Source organism: Sarcophilus harrisii, chromosome 1 (assembly GCF_902635505.1).
Source record: "Sarcophilus harrisii chromosome 1, mSarHar1.11, whole genome shotgun sequence".
Taxonomy (NCBI): domain Eukaryota; kingdom Metazoa; phylum Chordata; class Mammalia; order Dasyuromorphia; family Dasyuridae; genus Sarcophilus; species Sarcophilus harrisii.
This window is the reverse complement of record NC_045426.1, coordinates 291,518,253-291,539,797: the sequence shown is the minus strand read 5'-3', so window position 1 is coordinate 291,539,797 and position 21,545 is coordinate 291,518,253. Positions and strand designations below refer to the sequence as shown.

The following is a 21,545-nucleotide window of genomic DNA, read 5'->3' as shown; positions in this document are numbered from 1 at the left end:
ATGTTCCTCTAATTTATTTATAATCTCATTCTTTATGCCTAGGTTATGAACCGTTTCATTTTTAAGACTAACAATTCATATTCCTCTTTCCTTTTTCTAAACAAATTTACCAAAGGTTTATCTATTTTTTTTCCTAAAACCAACTTTTAGTTTTATTTATTAATTCAATAGTTTTTTACTTTCCATTTTATTAATTTTTCCTTTTAATTTTAGAAATTCAAGTTTAGTATTTGCTTGGGAGTTTTTAATTTGCTTTTTTTTCTAGCTTTTTTTCCCCCCTGGCTTTTTAAGTAGCAAGCCTAATTCATTAATCTTCTCTTTCTCTATTTTATTCAAATAAATCTCTAGAGATATAAAATTTCCCCTTATTACCATAAAGTAACCTTTTAAAGTGAAAAATCATATGATTATGGGTTCATGGATCTAAGACTGGAAAGAATCTTAGGGGTCTTCTAGTTCCAACTTCTTCATTTTACAGATGAGGAATTTAAGCTCAGAGAAATTAAGTCACATCAGTACTGACAAAGCTAGGAATTTTAATTCAAGTTTTTGGATTTTCATGATACAGAACAGATGATGAGATAGGCCACCACGTTCTAAAAGCATATTTATTGTGTTCTGCTCTCTTTCTCTAGTGAAAACAGTATTCCAAGATGTGCTCTCTCCCCCCTACAAAAATCAACTCAAATCATAATTAAGTTAGACAGAAGACCGTTTTTATTTTTGTTTTGGCAACACATATACACTCACACAAGAGAAATAAGCAAATATTGAGTTCCATTTTCCCACTGAATACATATACTTAAGAGTAGTGATCAAGAGATAGGCAACATTTTAAAGCAGTTTTCCTTAAAAAGCATTTTCTGACAGAATATACAAATCCAATTCTTCCAGCAGAAAAGGGAAGGCAGACACTCTCACTAACTAAGGTGTCAAGAAACACCTTGGGAGTTCATGGGCATAGAAGGAATGGGGGAAATAGTCTTAAAATACATAATTTCTTTTCATCATTGGTGCTAAAGATCAATTTTTGTACTTTAGGAAAGTAGATTAAGCACTTTCATCTTCATGGCTTCTTGTCTACAGATATAAAGGGAAGAATTGGGTTGGGAGCGGGGGAAGAGAATGAATGGGTAGAAGAGGAATGAGATTATACATGAAAACTCTTTATCATAATTAATGTTGAGGTTTGAAAAATTTACTTATGTTTTTATATGCTTTTCTTTTATAAAGACATCAAATTCAGGGATTAAGTTATTTAAATTCACCATAGTCTGAAATCACATTTGAATTAGATTGTAGAGTTTTTTTAATCTGCTCTTTGAATAAGACACCAATTATATACCAGGTAACTCTGCTGAGCTTAAAAATAATGTGAAGTCACTGGCCTTGGAACATTCTGTAGTTACTAAAGAAATGGACAGGGTGACATGATGGAAGTTACACCTTCCTTTGAAATCAAAGGTCTTAGATTTGAGGCTTGCTTCTGCTTTACATTGGGCAAATCACGCAAGTGACTCATTTTCCTCATTTGTGAAAAGAAGGTTGGATGTCATTGCCTTGAAAGGTCTTTTCTAATTCTAACTCTGCGATTCTATGATCTTTATAAGTAAAAATAGCCTCAGTCTTGAAAAATTCCATAGTCTGGGCAATTATCATTGGCTTTAAAACTGTGCCCTCATGAAAGACTTCCTGTTGGGATGCAACTGACAGAGACAGCACAACATACAATGAATATAATGTGCCATTATGCCTTTTGGGATAAAAATCATGGAGAGAACTCTTAGAGGAAAAGGAACAGGAAAAACCAGGAGAAAGTGAACATTCAAAACCCTCTGTGAGACCACATACTCCTAAATGTGTTCTTTTCCCCATAACCTCTGAAGACACTTATCAATGTTGGCTGATTGGTGTTAAAAAAAAAAAAAACACTGAGGATTATGAAGTAATTTTTCTTTATTACCACTATTTGTTCTAATTGTGGAATTATATTAGAAAGATATTCAAAAGAATGGCTTAAAAAGGGTTCTTTTTTTTTCTGAGGAGAATCTACTCTTCAGTGTATTCCTGTATTCTCTGTTCTAAAATCTGTCACATTTAAACATAAAGAAAGGGCTGAAGACCAAGTATAAGAAAATCATAAAACAATTAAATAACTCGTATCATTTTTTCAACAGCCTACCTGTTTCTCTGCTCAGTTTACCTATGAGCTATTTTTAAAAATCTATTCTCTTTCTAATTAGTCTTCCATAAATCATATTCTTTTTAACTTTAAAAGTTCTTTTTTAAAAAAAATCTGTTCTTTTTCATGGAAACTGTGTCTTTTAACCTTTTTCTTTTTCTTCACCAAAGCTATAATAAACAAAATACAAGCAATGAAGGTGAACCCTGAAACTGTCCTTCCTGATTTTGGGGGGGAAGCCATGGGGGTAAACTCTGAGAAACTCTCCTCTGGGAAAGGACCACCTCAGGGAATCAAGATAAGTTATCTTGGTGATGACTAGCTGCACCCTCTAATGAGTTGAAAATTAGTCCAGGACCACTCCCTATTTATCTGGTCTTGGTGGTCTCATTCAACTGGAAATCTAGGCCCGGGGGCAATGACAACATTTAAGGAATCTCATTCAATTGAAACCCCAGTCTCAGATATTTTATAAAAAGACAATTTTAAACTCATATCCTTGCAGAAGTTGAAGTAGGAATTATGCTTTGCCAAGGGACCTCTCCTCTTGGCACAGCTGCCTACCAGGACTCCTGCCAATGTGAAGAGAGCTTCTTCTCAGTGATAACCTCTTGTTATTTCTCTGCCAGGACTTATGACTAAGAAGTCTGCCTTCCTAGCAAAGCTGGCTTCTCAGTGAATAGAAGGAAATAAACTTTCCTTTTGCTATTAAACTTTTTGGGTTTGTGAATTCTTTTCACATTGGACCTATGTTGACCAGAAGGGATTCCCCCAACTCTCTGCACTGCCACTAATGGCATCACAAGCAATTCTTGGATAAATTATCCTGACAGGTTTTCTATTTTATGCATCAATTCACAACTCTTATCTGCTTTCAATTCAATTTAAAGAGTAAATGTTTTTAGCTATACTTTTAAAAAACAAATCTTCTGCTCTCCTGAATTTAATCTTAGATTTGGGAGGCAAAGGATAAGGTAGAAAGGGATGTATGAAGGCAATCAGATTTAGAATTACAGAGCTGATGGGGGACTTACTCGTCATCTAGTCTCTTCATTTTATAAATGAGCAAACAGGCTTCTTAATGTGATGTGATTTGTTTCAGGCTATCTTGCCAATGAGGAGCAGAGCCAGTGTTAGAAATGTAGTATCTTGTAGAGAATACATAATGGAGAAAAAGCCACTGGTTCTGTAATTAGAAGACCTAGTTCAAATGCTGCTTTGGACATTTATTAACCATGTGACTGACTATAAGCAAGTCACTTAAGCTTTATAGAACCCTCTAGGGTATTTCCTTAAAAATGAGAAGGTAGTACCAGATGGCTTCCAAGGCTCTTCCATCTCTAGATTTGAACTCTTGACCCCCTGGCCAGGATTCTTTCTTTTATTATTCTGGATGATGAAAGAAGCCTTGACTTCTGCTTTAATATTCTGGTCACAACAGCATTTTTTGTGAGGCTTGAGCAACATCATTCCAGAAAAATGTATATCTGATTAAAAAGGGCTAAGTACACTCCAGTAATATGTTGGTATAATTTGGGTAATTTGAGTTGTTGGGGCATTAGGGTGACAATTTTCAAAAAGACTTGCTTAAAATCACTGTCATAATTCTTACTGCTTTTGTAAGAGCAGAAAACATTCAACATAAAGTGATACCTCGATTGCCTCAGTGTGCTGTCATCTCACGATTCATGAAATCTTTTATTATTATTATACAAAGGAAAATAATATATTTAAATGTAGAACTACACTTGTCACATAAGCAGATGCAATGTACAATAACCCTTTTCTTGGAGAAATAAAATACAAAGAATAACAAGGACTGCAGGGAGCTCAAAGGATATTAATATTTCAAGCAGAACCTCAGAGCTCATCTTGTCCAATCCTCTCATCTTACAAGTGAAGAAACTAAGGCTCAGAGAAAGAGGTATGACTTGCCCAGAGCCACACATAATAAATGGCAAAGATGAGATTCAAGATCAGGTCTCCTGATTCCCAATTCAGTATTTCTTCCACAAAACTATGCTGATCTTAGCATACTATCTGGGCAAAGTCTTTCCCCTCCCCCCCCCTTTTTTTTTTGCTACTTTGCCATTTTGATTCCATGATAATTCTAAATATCAATGAAAACCAATGATCAACATTTAAGTTCCATTTACAATTCAGATACAGAAGAAAGGGAGGTAAAGGAGAACCAGGAGACTAGGAGTATGATTCTAGTGCTGCTTGGAATCTCCTATTAGCAATCATTTGCCTACTTAATCTCCCTAACTTTATCAATAATATGTGAACTAGAGTCAAAAACACCTCTTGGTAGTAAGTACAAAACTCCACCTGGTTTCTTTGAAATTTTAGAAAAGCAAAGACTTATTTATTGTGCTATACAATATCTCCAAATGCTTACTGGTGACCCAAAAGGTTTTATATTTAAGGCGGGATGAACAATAATTCTAGGAAGATCTCTTGGAAAAATATGGTCTACTTATATAAGATAGAAGTCTGAAACCAGACAAAATATAATGGCTAGGTAGAATAAGATGACTTTATTTTAATGAATTTTCCAAAATAGGAGACATTTTATTGAAGAGTTATATATATGCATATAAAGTTTTTCAATATTAGGGATGTAAAACAAAAGAAAATTAGAGTAAGTGCCCCAATTACTTACTTGGAATACTGAGGAAATTTTGGTTTCTTTCTGATTATTGTGGTTTCCAGGGCCAAAATGCATATGCATGAAAAAAAGCTGTAACACTTATAAAGCAACGAGTTATAGTCCTAACAATAATGCTCAAAGATTTATTATGGGGGTAAAAATTGTTTCTAATTCCAGGATATGGCAAAGAGAGAAATACTAATAAGTTTAAATTGCTTTTAAAGGTTTTGTATCCTTCTAAACATGAAACATTACTTAACCACCAATCAACAAACATTTATTAGGTATTGTACATCTATTCAGCACTATTAAGCACTGAGGTTACAAATAAAAGCAAAAACAGCAAAAAATGAACAACAAACCTGTTCCTGACCCCAATATCAAATCCAATTACGATGAATTTTAAGATAGTATCCAAGTTATTTAATTATATTTAATTTCTACTGAATTGAAAATTTCTTAGAATAAATGGGAGTATTTTTAGCAAATAAAGAATTATCTACTTTTATGCGAGAGTCTTTTAAAATAATATCCATTAAAAAAACACTTAAGATGTAGTTTTAAAATGCCAGCTATTGCTTGGTATTGGCTTTTGAAATTTATCAATTGTGACTGATAGTGTAGGTAGAACTTGTCTTTAATTAATGAAACTTTTCCACTTTAAAATTCTGATCAATAAGTTTTTCTATTATTTGTAAGAGATGAGATAGATTTGATGATACCTAATGTCTTCTCTGTTTTTGCAAATTCTAATCTGTAGTTCTATGATTCTACTTCATGCAATCTGCTTCCATTTTCTTTTCAACAATATAATTTTGAGCAATAACAACACTGCACAGTTATAATTTAAGATGTGTATAAGGTACTCAAAAATATTCCTATATATGCCATGTAAGTACATCGATAATAATCCTAAGAGACCTTTAAAAAACCATTTTCCAGCTTTTAATGCACATTAACAAGCACAAAACTATCTGAACATAACATTTAGCATTTTGTTTTATCCAAAACAAAGCCAAAGAACAATAGCAAACTATCTATGAAGTACAAATTTCAGTGACTACAAATTTCTAAGTACGCAAACTTGCTCTGAAATCACATTCTAAAATTCTGCAAGGTCTCTCTTAAAATTTGTATGCTTGACATGTAATTTCACAATTTTCACAATGAATAACTTTAAGTGATCTTCAACATTTCATTTCACGCTTTTTTTTTTAAAGACTTCTTTCTTCATTAAGATTTCCCTATTAGGCAATTTTCAACTTTGTGATTGAAATTTTTCACATGTGTGCTCGATTCATTTTTATAAGAAAGAAAAGCATCTCTCTCTATCTTTTTTAAAACTATTTCCATGGAATCAATCTAATGTTTCAAATGAATAAAGTAAAATTTATCTTTGAATATGGCCAAAAAAACTCAACATCTCAAAGAGTAAAATTTTCATATATAATGAAAGCCATTCAACCCAGAAATGATCCCTGGTTTGTTTCTAGTCATTTCTCAAGTGGATGCTCTAATTAGACACAGAAACTTAGTAGTCATTCCCAACAAGAAGGTATTATATTTTAACCAACTCTTTCCAACTCCACCTGGGCTCAGAGAGATGAACAATCATCAGTTATCCCAGGAGAATGTCTTCAGAAACCTAGTGGTCTTACACCGAGCTTGAAAAAGGAACAACTTGCTTGCCACCCACATACACTTCGTCAATATTTCGATCATCTCCTAAAACAAGAATTAAATAATTAATGCCTACTGTGTACCTGGCACTGAGCTAAATGCTAAGAAAAATATGAAGATGCAGCTAATATGGCCTTTTGTGTTACATGACCAGCATTTAAAGTTAACTACTCTTCTCTTGGGATTAAAACCAGAATTAAGTTCATCTGGTATAATTCATATAGGCAGTGCTGGGTTGGAGTTAATCACAGTTTTCAGCATCATTTAGGGCTCTGAAATAGCAAAAGCCATAATTGTGGATTAACAGACAATTGTGGCTCTCTCAATATTAATGTGAAGTGGAATAGCTACTGCATTCATTTAAGCTTCAACCATGCTGTTTCACTTGTAAATTAGAGAAACCAAGGTATACCAATTTTTAATCCACCATATGGCTCTCTTGTAGAAATTCAACTAGCTTGATATTCCCTTCAGTTTTTCCCCAAAGTCCTATAACTATATAGAGAATCCAAAGAAATTTCCAATCAACTATACATAATATGAATTGTGCTTTCTTCTGATCCCAAGTCCTGTAACACCCCAGGTAAAATAGACTATTAGGTATGGTAAGAATTTAGAAAAGGGAGATCAAGGTGGGATGAAGTAATGGAAGCGTTAAGACTTGAATTAGATCTTTAAAAAGAGATAGGCAAAGAAAGTTTTTTTAAAAAGGGAAAAAGGAACTATTTGGATTTTTTTTCCAATTACATGTAAAGATAGTTTTCAAGATTCACTTTTATAAGATTTTGAATTCTAAATATTTTTTCTCCCTCCTTTTTTTTCTCTCCCTCCTCCCCAAGACAGACACATTGTTTACAATAAGTTATACATGTACAATCATTTTAAACATATTTTCATAATAGTCATATTATGAAGGATATAGTAAAACATAACCTTTATGTTAAAAGCCATAAGAAAGAAAAAACAAAGAGGTAAAAACAGTATGCTCTGATCCACATTCAGTCTCCATAATTCTTTCTCTGGATATAGATGGCATTTTTCATCGCATGTCTATTGCAAGTGTCTTGGATCACTGTATTGCTGAAAAGAGCTAAGTCTATCATAGTTGATCATCACACAATCTTGACATTACTGTATACAATGTTCTCCTGGCTCTGCTTTCTTCACTCAGCATCAGTTCATGTAAGTTTTACCAGACTTTTCTGAAATCAGCCTGCTCATCATTTCTTATAGAATGTATTATATTACATGCAAATTATGCAATTTTTTCAACCATTCCCTAGTTGATGGGCATTCACTTAATTTCCAGTTTCTTGCCAACATAGAAAGAGATGCTACAAACATTTTATCACATATGAAACCTTTTATCTCTTTTATGATCTCTTTGGAATACAGAGCCAGAAGTGATACTGCTGGATCAAAAGTTATGCACAATTTTAGAGCTCTTTGGGCATAGTTCCAAATTCTTTTCCAGAATGGCTAGATCAGCTCCATAAGCAATACATTAGTTTTTCCGCATCTCATCCCAACATTTATCATTACCTTTTCCTGTCATCTTAGTCATTTTGACAAGTGTGAAGATAACACCTCAAAATTGTTTTAATTTGCATTTCGTTAATAAATAGTGATTTAGAGTATTTTTTCACATGACTATAATTGGTTTTAATTCCTTCATCTAAAAATTGTCTGTACATATCCTTTTACCATTTATCAACTGGGGAAAGGTTTGGATTCTTATAAATTGACTTAGTTCTCTATATATTTTACAATGAGGCCTTTATTGAAACACTGATTGTAAAAATTGTTTCTTAGTTTTCTGCTTCCTTTATGTCTAAATCATCAACCTATTGTGATTTTATCTTGGTATAGGATGCAAGATGTTTTTGCAGTACTAATTTTCCAGTTTTTCCAGTGTTTTTTGTCAAATGGTAAGCTCTTATCCCAGAAGCTGAAGTCTATCATCATTGATTACTGTGTCTTGTGTATATAACCCATTCCATTGATCCACTAATCTATTTCTCAGCCAGTATCAAATGGTTTTGATGACTACAATTTTATAATGCAGTTTTATAGTCTAGCATGACTAGGCCATCATCCTTTGTCTTATATCATTAATTCATCCTGTGCAATTTCATTAGTTGCTTTGATATTTTTGATCTTTTGTTCTTCCAGATAAATTTTATTATTTTTTCTCTGTACATAATATAATTTTTGGCAGTCTAATTAAAATGACACTGAATAGGTTAATTTAGGTAGAATCATCATTTTTATTATCTTTTTTATTTATTATTATTAGCCTACCCATGATCTGTTGATATTTTTCCAGTTATTTAGATCTGACTTCATTTGTATGAAAAGTGTTTTGTAATTATGTTCATATAGTTCCTGGATTTGTATTGGCAGGATAGATTCTCAAATATTTTATATTGTTTATAGTTATTTTAAATGGGATTTCTCTTTCTATCTTTTGCTGTTGGGCCTTATTGGTAAAATATACAAAAGCTCATGATTTATGTGGGTTTATTTTCTATCCTGCAACTTAACTAAAATTAATTGTTTCAAGTACTTTTTAATTGATTCTTTAGGATTCTCTAAGTATAACATATCATCTGCAAAGAGTGACTGATAGTTTTGTTTCCTCATTGCCCATTTTAATTCCTTTAATTTCTCTTTCTTTTCTTATTGCTAAAGCCAACATTTCTAGTACAATACTGAATAATAGTGGTGATAATGGGCATCTTTGCTTCAACCTGATCTTATTGGGAATGCTTCCAGTTTATTCTCATAACATAAATCATATTCTAAGCCTTTAGTCCTTTAATGTAGAAGCTGCTAAATCTTGTTTTATCTTGGCTCTGGCTCCACTATACTTGATATGTTTCTTTCTGGATGCTTGAAATACTTTCTTCACCTGCGAATTCAGGAATTTAGTTATAGTTTCCCATAACATATAATGTTTGCTAATGGTTTTAGATAGATACTACCTGTCATTTTAAGGAAAGATGTTTATTCCTATAATCTTTACTTTTTTAAAAAACAGGAATGAGTACTATATTTATCAAAAGATTTTCCTGCAATCTATTGAGATAATCATGACTTTTGTTAGTTTTGTTATTGATACTGTCAACTATGCTGATAGTTTTCTTGATATTGAATCAGCTCTGAATTCATAATATAAATCCCACTTGGTCATAATGTATTATCTTGGTGGCAAACTGCTGTAATCTCTTAGCCAATATTTAAAAATTTTGCACCAATATTCATTAGAAAACTGGCCTATAATTTTCTTTCTGTTTTGACTCTTCTTGATTTAGGGATCAATACCATGTTTGTGTCATAAATGAAATTTGGTGGGACTTCTGCTATTTTTCCAAATTGCTTAGAATTAATAGTTTTGTAAATGTTTGGTAGAATTCACTTGTAAATCCATCTGGCCCTACAGATTTTTCCTTAGGGGTTCATTGATAACTTGTTAATTTTTTTTTTCTAACAAGGGTTTAAATACTTGATTTCCTCCTTTGTTAATCTAAGCAATTTATAGTTTTAGAAATATTGAGACATTTCAGTTAGATTGTAAAATTTATTGGCATACAATTAGGCAAAATAAATTGCTTTAATTTCCTCTTCATTGGTAGTAAGTTCCTCCTTTTCATTTTTGATACTGGTAATGTGGTCTTTTTGCTAATCAAATTAACAAAAGGTTTACTATTTTACTGGTTTTTTCATAAAATCAACTCTTACCTTTGTTTATTAGTTTAATAGTTTTCTTACTTTCAATTTGATTAATGTCTTCTTTCATTTTCAAAATTTCTAATTTGGTATTTAATTGGGAACTTTTATTTTTTGTTCTAGCTTTTTTAGTTGAATGACCAGTTCACTGATCTGTTTCTATATTTTATTCATGTAACCATTATAAAATTTCCCCCAAGAACTGCTTTGACTGCATTCCATAAATTTTGGTATGTTGTCTCATTATTGTTATTGTCTTTGATAAAATTACTGATTATTTCTATGATTTGTTATTTAACCCACTCATTCCTTAGGATTAGATTTAATTAATTAATTAATTTAAGAATAGTTTTAAATCTATCTTTCCATAGCCTTTTTTATTACATGTAGTTTTTGTTGCATGATCTGAAAAGAATACATTTAATATTATTGCCTTTCTGCATTTGATTGTGAGGTTGTGTAGGTGCCCTGTAGGGTAAGAAAAAGTTATATTCTTTTCCATCTCCATTCAGCTTTGTCCAGAGGTCTATTCACCTCAACATCTTTCTCGTTTATTTTTGCTTGGTTTTATCTAATTCTGAGACGGGAAAGTTGAGGCCTCCTACTTATATAGTTCTGCTGTCTACTTCTTCCTATAACTCATCTAACTTATCTTCTACGAATGTGGATGCTGTATCACTTGGTACATATATATTTAGTACCGATATTACTTCATTGTCTATAGAACCCTTTGGCAAGATATCATTTTCACCTTTTTCTATTTTAATTAGTTTTATTTTTGCTTTTGCATTGTCTGAGAGCAAGATCACTACCCCTACTTTTTTTTTTCTTCAGATGAAGCATAAATGTGTGCTCCAACCTTTTACCTTTACTTTCTGTATATTTCTCTGCTTCAAATGTGTTTCTTGTTAAAAACAACAACGACAACATATTTTTGGATTCTGGCTTTTAATCCACTTTGCTATCAGCTTCCATTTTATGGGCAAGTCATCCCATTTGCATTCACAGACATGATTACTAGTTGTGTATTTCCCTCTATCCTATTTTTCAATGTTTATACCTTTTCTCCTTTCATTTTTTCCCTCCTCACCAGTGATTTGTTTCTAACCCCCACTTCCCTCAATCTGCCTTCTCTTATATCAGCACTCCCACTCTTTTCTTTCTCCTTTCCCTTCCTACTTTCTCATAGAGTAAGACTAAATGTGTATGTTATTCTCTGTAAAGTCAAATCTAATGAGATTAAGATTCAAATAATGCTAATAATCCTTCCTTTCCTTTTACTGTAATAGGTCTTTTGTGCCTCTTCATCTAATGTAATTTACCTCATTTTACCCTCTCCTTTCCTCTTCTCCCAGTACAATAATTTTTCTGGCTCTTAATTTTTTCTATCATCACATCAAATTCATCTTATATTCACACCCTCTGTCCATGTATATTCCTTCTAACTGCCCTAAGATATAGTTCTTAAGAGTAACATCCTACCATGTAGTAAACAGTTTAAACTTTAAGTAATATTTTTTCTTTCCTGTTTTTATGTTTCTCTTGAGCATTATATTTGAAAAGCGAATTTTCAGTTTAGTTCTGGTCTTTTCATCAGAAATAATTATAAGTCCCCTATTTTATTGAATGTCTGTTCTCCTGAAAGATTATGTTCAATTTTGCTAAATAGTTGATTCTTGGTTGTAGTCCAAGTGCTCTGGCCTTATGGAATATCATATTCTAGGTACTCAGATTTTTTAATGTGAAAACTACTAAGTCTTGAGTAATCCTGATTAATTATTAATTACCAATATTGAGGACAATATTTGAATAGTTTCTTTCTGGCTGATTACAGTATTTTCTCCTTGACCTGATAGTCTTGGAATTTAGCTACAATATTCTTTGGAGTTTTCATTTTGGAGTCTCTTTCAGAAGGTGATAGGTAGATTCTTTTAATGATTTCTTGAAAGATGTTATCTAATCCCTTTTTTTGATCACAGCTTTCAGGTAATCCAATATTTCTTAAATCATCTCTCCTAGATCTATTTTCTAAGTCTGTTGTTTTTCCACTGCAGCATTTTATATTTTCTTCTATTTTTTTTTATTTTTAAAATTTTGTTTGACTGATTTTTGGTGTCTCATTAAGTCAATAGCTTCTATTTGTCCAATTCAAATGTTTAATAAATTATTTTCTTCAGTTAACTTTTTTATCTCCTTTTCCATTTTTAATTTTCCAATTAAACTTTTAAAGAAATTGTTTTCTTAATGGATGTTTTTTCCCATTTCACCAAATCTATTTTTTCAGGAGTTGTTTCCTTCAGTCAGTTTTTGTGCTTCTTTTTCTAAACTGTTGCATAGCTCTCATTTCTTTTGCCAATTTTTCTTCTACTTCTCTTACTTGATTTTTAAAGTTCTTTTTGAATCCTTAAAGAGAACTTTTTGAATTTGAGATCAATTTATGTTCCCCTTAGAGGCTTCACTTTTTGTCATTGCTGTCCTTTTCTGAGTTCTGTGATTCTCCCTAATGCTAAGGTCAGGGCTATTTTTGTTTTTTTTGCTTTTTTTTTTTTTTTTTTTTTTAAGTTTCGCTTTTAGCACATAAGAGAGACTGTTCCAAGCTTCTTTTGCAGGGGATCTGAGGTCTCTCACAGGTTTTCTGTGTTGGATATGAGGTGCTACCACTTTTCCCACTGTGCTGTGTTAATCTGGCATAGTCCTTGAAAACTTACATTGTGCCAGAAATCAGGGGCTTACAATTTGCTTCTGTGCTAGGCCTGGAGATCTCAGCTGAGCCACTGGCCCCTAGCTTCCTGCTAGACTTCCTACACTGCACCCAAGCTGGGCTGCACTTCCCTTTTACTCAAATGAGACAAATCTTTTCTGAAATCCTTCTAAGATAACTTAAGCTGGAAAATTGTTTCACTCTATTTTTTTTTAGGTTCTGTCACTCCAGAATCCGTTTAAAGTCTTGATTTCACATTGTTTCTGAGGGAAACTGGGGAGAATTCAGGTAAGTTCCTGGCTTTTCTCCACTATCTTGTTTACACAAATATTTATAGTAATTCTTTCTGTAGTAACTAAGAATGGAAACTGAGGAGATGCCTATTAATTGGGGAGTGGCTAAACAAGTTATGGTATGTGATTGTAATGAAATATTATTGTGCTGTAAGAAATGAACAAGATGATTTCAGAAAAAACCTCAGAAGACTTATATGTACTGATGCAAAAAGAAGTGAGCAGAACCAGAAGAACATTGCACACAACAATGGTAATATTGTGTGATGAAGCACTGTGAATGACTTGGCTTTTCTCAGCAATGCAAAAATCCAAGATAATCCCATAGGATTCACAATGAAAAAATAAAAATACTATCCTTCTCCAGAGACAGAACTGATATTGTCTGAATATACATTAAAGTATAATCTCTCTCTCTTTCTCTCCTTCTCCCTCCCTCATCTCGTTTTCTCCTTTATTTGGTTGAGTCTTCTTACACAAAATGACTAATATGTAAATGTTTTATATGATTACATACATATAGTCTATATCAAGTTATTATATCAGAGAGGAGAAAGGGGAGCAAGGGATAGAAATGTTTTTTACATGTAATTGGGGGAAAATAAAATATTATTTTAAAAAAGAAATGAATAGATTTACAGACAGAGGGAGAACATTCTAATAGAAACAGCATGAGTAGAGGCATTGAAGCCATTCTGAGGCTGATGGAAACAAAGAACAAAGAGTTAGGAAAAACTGGGGAGCTGCAGGAAATAAAGCACAAAAGTATCAAAAGGCAGAGAAGTCTGAACTGGATATATTTGATAACAGGAAGTCACTGAAGGATATAAAGCAGAGTCATGCTAAAATGAAAGTCTAAAAAGAATTGGAAAGGGTGAATCTAGGGACTGAGAAACTAAGAAACTGTCATGGTAGTACAGGCCAAAGCTAGGGTGGGAAATCCATTTGATGATTGTGAGCCCTGAATCTTTTTTGGAAAACAATTAAAAACCTGGCAACAGTCTCCATGATGAGACTAAAATGAACTAAGATTAAAATAAAATTTATGCAAGCCTCTTGTGTATCATAAATACCAAGGATGAAAGAAATCCAAGGACCCACCTAGATAGAAGAATTTCTGGATGACAGTCTAAAAAAAAAAACAATGAAAGACAACAATTAGAAAGCAGAGTTTTGATATTTCCTCTAGAAAAGTACATTTATAGAAAGTCACAAAATTTAGCATTGAAAAGGATCTTGGAAGCCATCTAATTTAACCTCCTCACTTTAAAGATGAAGAAATTGACACCCTAAGATGTTGTGATTTGTCCAATATCACACTATTAGAATACAGCAGCTAAGCTGTACAGGGATAAAACCCTGGGCCTGGAATCAGGAAGAATTAAATTCAAATCTAATCTCAGAATCTGCTGTGTGGGCAAGTCATTTTACTGCCTGGTTCAGTTTCCTCAACTATAATTACAGTATCTACTGCCTGTGGTTGTTAGAAATATCAATTGAAATACTATCTATAAAGTGCTTAGAACAGAGCTTGATACACATAGTAGGCACTACATTGTTTTTTCCTTCATTTCCTTCCTCCAAACTTGGATATAAACTCTAAAATTAGTTTCAAATTTAGTGCCTTCCACTTCACTAATACATAGACCATTAGCAATCACCATGGCCAAGACACATGAGTTTGTTTTTTGGCAATGAATTTTCATTCTAGTGTTTGCTTTTTTTTTTTTAACAGGGATTTCTACTAGAAAAGTATTTAAAGTGTTTGACAGTTTTTATAGTTGTTCAGAGAAAAGATGCTCTTAAAGTTTAAAAAAATAAGTATGATAAAATAACCTATTTCAGAAGTTGCATAATATAACACCATGATTGGCTGAATAGATTTGGCATTAGGAAGCACATTCCATTGTGAAACTAAACAGTTAACAAAATAATGAATTATATCAATATCAACTTATATAGTTGTTTTCTTTAAGGAGCTCAAAATATCTTATACTTACTTATTCTAATCAATTCAACTTACCATGCCTATGAAATGGGTCAATTCATAAGTGATATTTCATAAGTGTCATATCTTTTACCAAATTATTGATAAAAAATAGCCAAAAATATACAGAAATTTTATCAAACTAAAAGGCACTAAAGTATATATCTATATCTATACATATGTACATGTGAGGATGAATGTAAATATATATTTATATATGTGAGATTGCATGTCAGAGTGGACATAGTACCAATTTTGGAGTCAGCCAAATTTGGGTTCAAATCTTACCTCTCATGCTAGATGATCCCAGATAAGCCACTAACGTTCCCTGTGCTACAAACAGGTAACTAAAAACCAGATGTTACAAATGAATTAAAAAATATATGCATTGGTGGAAGGAGTTTTAAACATTGGGAGCTTCCTACTCCAATGAAATTAGAGATCAAACTCCTCCTATGGGCCACTCTCCTTCCAAAAAAATTAGTTTTCCATATGGAAAGAACATATTAAATAAGAAATGTGACTGTAAAGGAGACTGTTTTTTTATGGCTCTCTCTCTTTATTTGCTAATAATGATGGGCAAAATTAGTTTTTATGCCTAATTTCTGCCTTATGAATGTTGTTCATTCATTCACTCAAAAATTTACTATATGGAGTGGGAAGTGGTTAGTCTCAGAGATTAAAAATAAAGATAAAATTCTTCCTCATCCTTGATCCTGATTTTAAAGACTTTATTATTGTTATCTTATACTTATGATTAATGTATACTAATCCAGCATAATCCCTCAAAATCCTTCCTAATGAAAAGATTTTATCATGCAACTTATGTTTTTTTTTTAATTATTCAAAACATGATTGGAAGGTTTTAATAGCAAATGTATGGGGTCCTACTTAAACCCTCCAAAGACTTTCTCTTGGCTTACCTCTGAAAGCTCACCAGTCAGATCACCACAGAAGAGATCAATTGGAGAGTCTGAAGCCTTAGGGTTGATCAGGAGGGCATCAAATTCTTTGCCAACTTCAAAGTTTCCAATCACATGATCTAATCCCAAGGCTGTAATGCAAAGCAAAGCAGTAAGTTTATGGCACTTTTGAATCCTCAAAATGCTCAAGTGTCCTAAAACTAATATTAAATTTATGAAGTTTGCTTGTGTTCTGGTTCTTGGTTCTATATAAATAGAGAGGGAGAAAGCAACTAAGTGTTTCAAGTCAAGCATAAAAGAAATTAAACTTTTGTGCACTCATTTCAGTTAATTATAGGGATAAGTAGGTAACTTAAGCACATTGAAAGTGAAGTCTAAGAATGAAATGTCTATGTTCTTTTTTTCACTCAAAATGCAGTAACTGGCTGTGATCTTGGGCAGGGCATTTAACATCTCTCAACCTCGATTTTCCCCAATGTAAAATAAAGTTGGATTTGATGGCCTCTAAGATCCCTTTTACATCTAAAAGATGATTTTACATTTAAAAATTTTTCTCTTTTGAGTTGAGCCAATGAATTCTGAAGACCTCCTGCTAAACATAACCCTCTCACACATATTCACATACTCTACTACCCCAAGAAACACCCACTTATATACCACCATTACCTAAAACCTACTAGCTAACTGCATCCTCTTTGCTATTGAATCTTCCAACTTTTATTTTTTCTTCCATTCTGTCACATACTTATTCTTTTGATACCAAGATCCATTTTCATGGAAGTGACATTATTTCAAGATGCTGTGTGATACAGCAAAAAGAATGCTGAATCCAGAGTCAGAATAGTATCTTATTTTGGATATTAGTTATGAGGCCACTGATGCCACTCTCCCTTAGTGTCAATATCCTCATCTATCAAATTAAGAAAAAGCCAATAGTAATAACTTCACGGGGTGGTTGTGAGAATTTCTCTCCCTCTCCCTTCCCCTCCCTCTCTTCCTCTTTCCTTCCCTCTCCCTCTCTCCTTCCTTCTTCCTCTCATCCTCCCTCTCCGTCTACTTCTCCCTCTCCTCCCTGCTTTCCCTTCCCCTCTTCCTTCCCCTTTCCCTTACTCTCTCCCTTCCCCCCCATACACACACAGTGCTTTGCAACACTATATAAGTGTTATTTATTACTATTACCTTTAAAAAATCAAGTATACCATTGTTTATATATGTTATTGGTGCAAATCCTCTGAAAAGAAACACGCTTCATTTAAAAAGAGAGAGAGCAAATTATTTAATGACTTGGGTATCTCAATGGGATGCTTTTTACAGTAACTCAGAAACCCTGATCACCAGGGCAAACCTAAAGTTTAAGGAAATGTGGATTCAGTCTGCAATGCCTCCTTTTTATTTTTTCTTTTTTAAAGAGGAAGATTTTTATTGCAGAAAGCAAAAAAGACATTGTAATAAAGATTCATTTTCTGCAGAAAAAGTTTTTGTGTTTCCTTTGTCCAGGGAGAAGCTGATTAACTGGATGAGACGTTCAAGACAGACACTCCCTCATAGTGAGAGAGCTAAAGAGGCTGCAGAGAACAAAGCCTCCTAGGGAGGGTGTTGGCTGGGGGTACCAAATATAACATATGCAGTATTCCTCATTTGTAATCTTCATCCTCTGCAAAGAAGATTAGGGAGCTGCATTTTCTTCCTTTCTTCAGGAACAAGCTTTATCATTGTCATTAAGGAGTACATAATTGATCCTTTCTACTGTCATTCTTTCCCTGCAGTAGTAGTCATTGTATTGTTATGTTTGAAAATTAAGGTAAACTGGGAGACAACAGTCTGAACACGATTAATTTATTAATTAGGCTATCAGTAACCAAAAAAGTGGGTCAATGGTTTCTCTCTAAGAGAATTTGCAATGCCGTTTAATGATGGGTAATTAACTTCATGTTCAAACATTCTTTACTACTAAAGTTTATCTAGTAAATAAACTGGAATCCTCAAAATGTAGCTTTTCTAAAATGTAGTTTTTCTGTCCAGTGAAAGTACTAGGTTCAAACTTAGAGCTAAACAAAACTTCAGAGATGCTGTTTAGTCCAACCCCTTATTTCACTTTAGGAATCTAAAAGAACTAAAGAGGAATTGACCTGCCCTGGTTGAGTCAGGATTTGAACTCCACAATCTGGTATCTGTGCAATGCCACCAAGAGGCACTCTGTAAAACCAACCTACAGATTGGTAGAGATGTACACACCAAGACTACCAGAGAAGTTTGGATAAAAAGAAAAGCAAACTTGTTTATTTCATTTGTAAAAGTGATTTCAGGAAACCAACACCCTTCCAGCATTGAACAACTGTAAAGAGACAATCTCTGAAATAACAAATTTCTGAAATAAACAAACAAATAACAAAGAGGTGACTTTTGATCTTCAAACATCCACTATGTCTGAGAAGGATTTTGGCAAAATTACTGGGAACTGAATTTCACTTTTCTTTTTTCTTTTAAAAAAATATTTATAGAAAGGTAACTTTTTCCCTTCTCAGGGAAAAAAGTCTGTAAGCCAAAGAATATCACAAGAAAAAAAGGGTACCAAGGTCATTAAAAATGGCCAGAGATAGTCTTCAAATTAGGTTTTTTCTTTGTATTTTTGTTGGAGAAGAATTGAAAGTAAGAACACTTGGATAACTGGAAATTCTTCTTCTATTGATGTATGAGACATCTGCCTTTGGATTCTAGAAGTATTTGTCTAGTACACATAAAACTAATACTGGAAATCAAGTCAATCTGAAAGATTGTAGACTCTTATTAAGTCTACAATTTAGGCTTATTACCAGCAACCAAGGGTAAGGATGTTTCTGGTTATCTGATTTGGATATTTCATTAACATTTGCATAATCTGTCCATCCCTAGTAGACACTATCAAAGAATCCAGATAATTTTTATTTTAAAATGACTTGATTAATTTCACTGAATTTATAAATAGACTCAAATCCAGATAAATCAAAAGGCATTGATTAAGTGCCTAGTAGAGGGTTAGTGCTAAAAAAATCTGCAAAGATATACAAAGGCTGGTAAATAACTCTAATGCATTTATCGAAATTATGTTTTATTGAAAACTATTACCCTCTGAAGAAATATTTCAATTCTTTGAGTATAGGAATAAATGATATAACCAAATCTACCAGAAATTTTAAGCATTGGGATGCAAATAAAACAAAAAGGATTCATTAAGTGTCTACTAAAGGCCAGTCACTATTAGGTCTGCCGCGGCATACCAAAGTTGGTAAACAGTTCAAATCCATTTATAGAAGACTAGTTTTACTGAAAACCACAGCCCTCTGGAGGAAAATCTGGTCTTCTAAATCAAGAAATATTTGTTAATCAAGGACTATATCCAGAGAGCTGTGCTAGATGCCAAGGAAAATATAAAGTTTAAACAAAGTTATATGCCTGCCCTCAAGGACCTTTTGGATATAAAGAGATATAAAATATGACAGATATGAAATGTTAATTACCTTGGCTTCCTCCAAGAGTTGCTAGTCTGAACACTTCTTTAAGAGTGAGGCTTTTGTCATTTACTTTTGTCATGTAAAGGGTGTTGGCTACCACCATTGTTTTTCTGATAGCATCAAGCATGGAAGAGGAATAACCACCAGCAACATCTACAATAGATTAAAAAAATATATTAAGAATAAACTCATGCAGATAAATAAGTAATTAAGTACATAAGCAAAGAAGAGTCATGTAAATAGTGCACTGAACTTGGAATCAGAAAGTCTGGTTTTGAATTCTGCCTCTGAAAGGTGTGTAGCTGCAGGTTCTCTCTGGCTCTCTGGCTCTCTAAACACCATCATAGTTGGCTTATCTTTATTTGTTCAGCTTCCTGGACTTCCAGGACTACAGTTGGATTGCATTTCAGACACTCCCTTTAGTCATTTAAGCTTCAGAGCAGTTGCCCTACCTAGACACCATTATTACCTCCCCACCCCTTTCCCAATACACATTGCTACATGATGTCCTGACATTATTCCACCTCCAGACTGAATATCTATCTTAACTCATTCTTTAATGATTAATATACTTTCACCACCTCATTCTATTGCCATCCCTATGATTTTGAGCCCTTGGCTGCCATTTTTCAAACTCTGTTCTTGTCCTCCATTGATACCTCTTTTCTGATTTTTTGGTGGCTAAATTCCTTAAGAAGGCTGACTATAAATGCTTTCTTCCTTTCTTCTCCCTTTAAAGTTCTCCACAGAGTGGTTTCTAGTCTCATTCAACTTAAACTGTTCTCTCCAAAATTACTATGATTTCTTAATTGCCAAATCTTTAAAAGGCCAGAGCCTCTGCTCCATCTTCATTCTTCTTAACCTTTTTCTAGATACACTCTGACATGGTTAATAGCCTTCTCCTTGACATTCTCTTGACTCCAGGTTTTCATGACCCTGTTTTCTCCGGCTTTCTGTCTACCTTGAACACTCCTCAGGATCCTTTATTGGATAATAATCTAGGTCATGCTCATTAAATATGGGCAATTTCACCATAAGTCTATGTCTTAGGTCCTCTTCTCTCTCTCTCTCTCTCTCCTCTTATATATATATATATATAATTTCACTTGATGATTTAATCAGATTCAATTATCAACTCTATACAGATGATTATATTAACCACTCTCCTAACATCTAGTCTTATATTTCCAACTTACTATTAGACAAATCCACCTAGATTTACTCCAGACATTTTAAATTCAACAGGTCAAAATGAACACAACAGCATTCTAAAAATCCTCCATGCTTTTTTCCTTCCTTATTATTTTTGAGTCACTTTCAATTGTATAATTTTCATTCTAAAGCCATATAGAATAAGACAAAGAGGTGCCAGTGCACATTCTGCTCAGACATCTGGACATGATGCATGCTTTCTTAAGTGAACAGCTCAACACACATCTAAAAACATCTACAATGTACTGTTTAAATCAGGAGGCATCAGTTGATCCATCAGCCACCTAGAAGGCCTGGTCAACATCCACACCGGTAGGGGAAATACAGAGAGGAATCTCATTTTGTTGAATCTGTCAGATGTCTGAATTGCTGGGGTGTTCTTCATTGTTTATTCATTTCAATAACATCATATAAAACAACTTAGATTTTTCAAGAGTTAGCATTTGTATTTAGACAACTATTGAGAACATAAAAAAATGTTCAAACTTAGAAGGACAAGAGAAAATGCAAGCAAAAGAAAAGAATAATTCCAGGATGTTTTAAATTTGTTTAAACACTAAAGGAATAAGAGAAGGCCATTCAGCAGATCTAATACCAGTTCTGATGGACATGGAAGCTTTGACCTGTATCAGGTCAATCCTATCCTAAGAGGCTCACTATATTGGTGCCAGACTAAAGGTGGACATCTGATTAC

General features: G+C 33.2%; 1 protein-coding gene across 1 annotated transcript in view; it reads right to left on the bottom strand.

Annotated features, from left to right (window-relative positions):
- Positions 1-694: 694 nt before the first annotated feature.
- The window catches only part of GDA (guanine deaminase), a 95,619-nt gene continuing 74,768 nt past the window's right edge, over positions 695-21,545 (bottom strand). Inside the window, exons 11-14 of the mRNA XM_031943698.1 lie at positions 19,646-19,792; positions 16,149-16,279; positions 14,340-14,367; positions 695-6,560 (exon numbers count right to left, since the gene is read on the bottom strand). Coding sequence (XP_031799558.1) covers positions 6,490-6,560; positions 14,340-14,367; positions 16,149-16,279; positions 19,646-19,792 — 377 coding nt within the window. The 3' untranslated portion in view covers positions 695-6,489. The remainder of the gene's footprint in view (positions 6,561-14,339; positions 14,368-16,148; positions 16,280-19,645; positions 19,793-21,545) is intronic.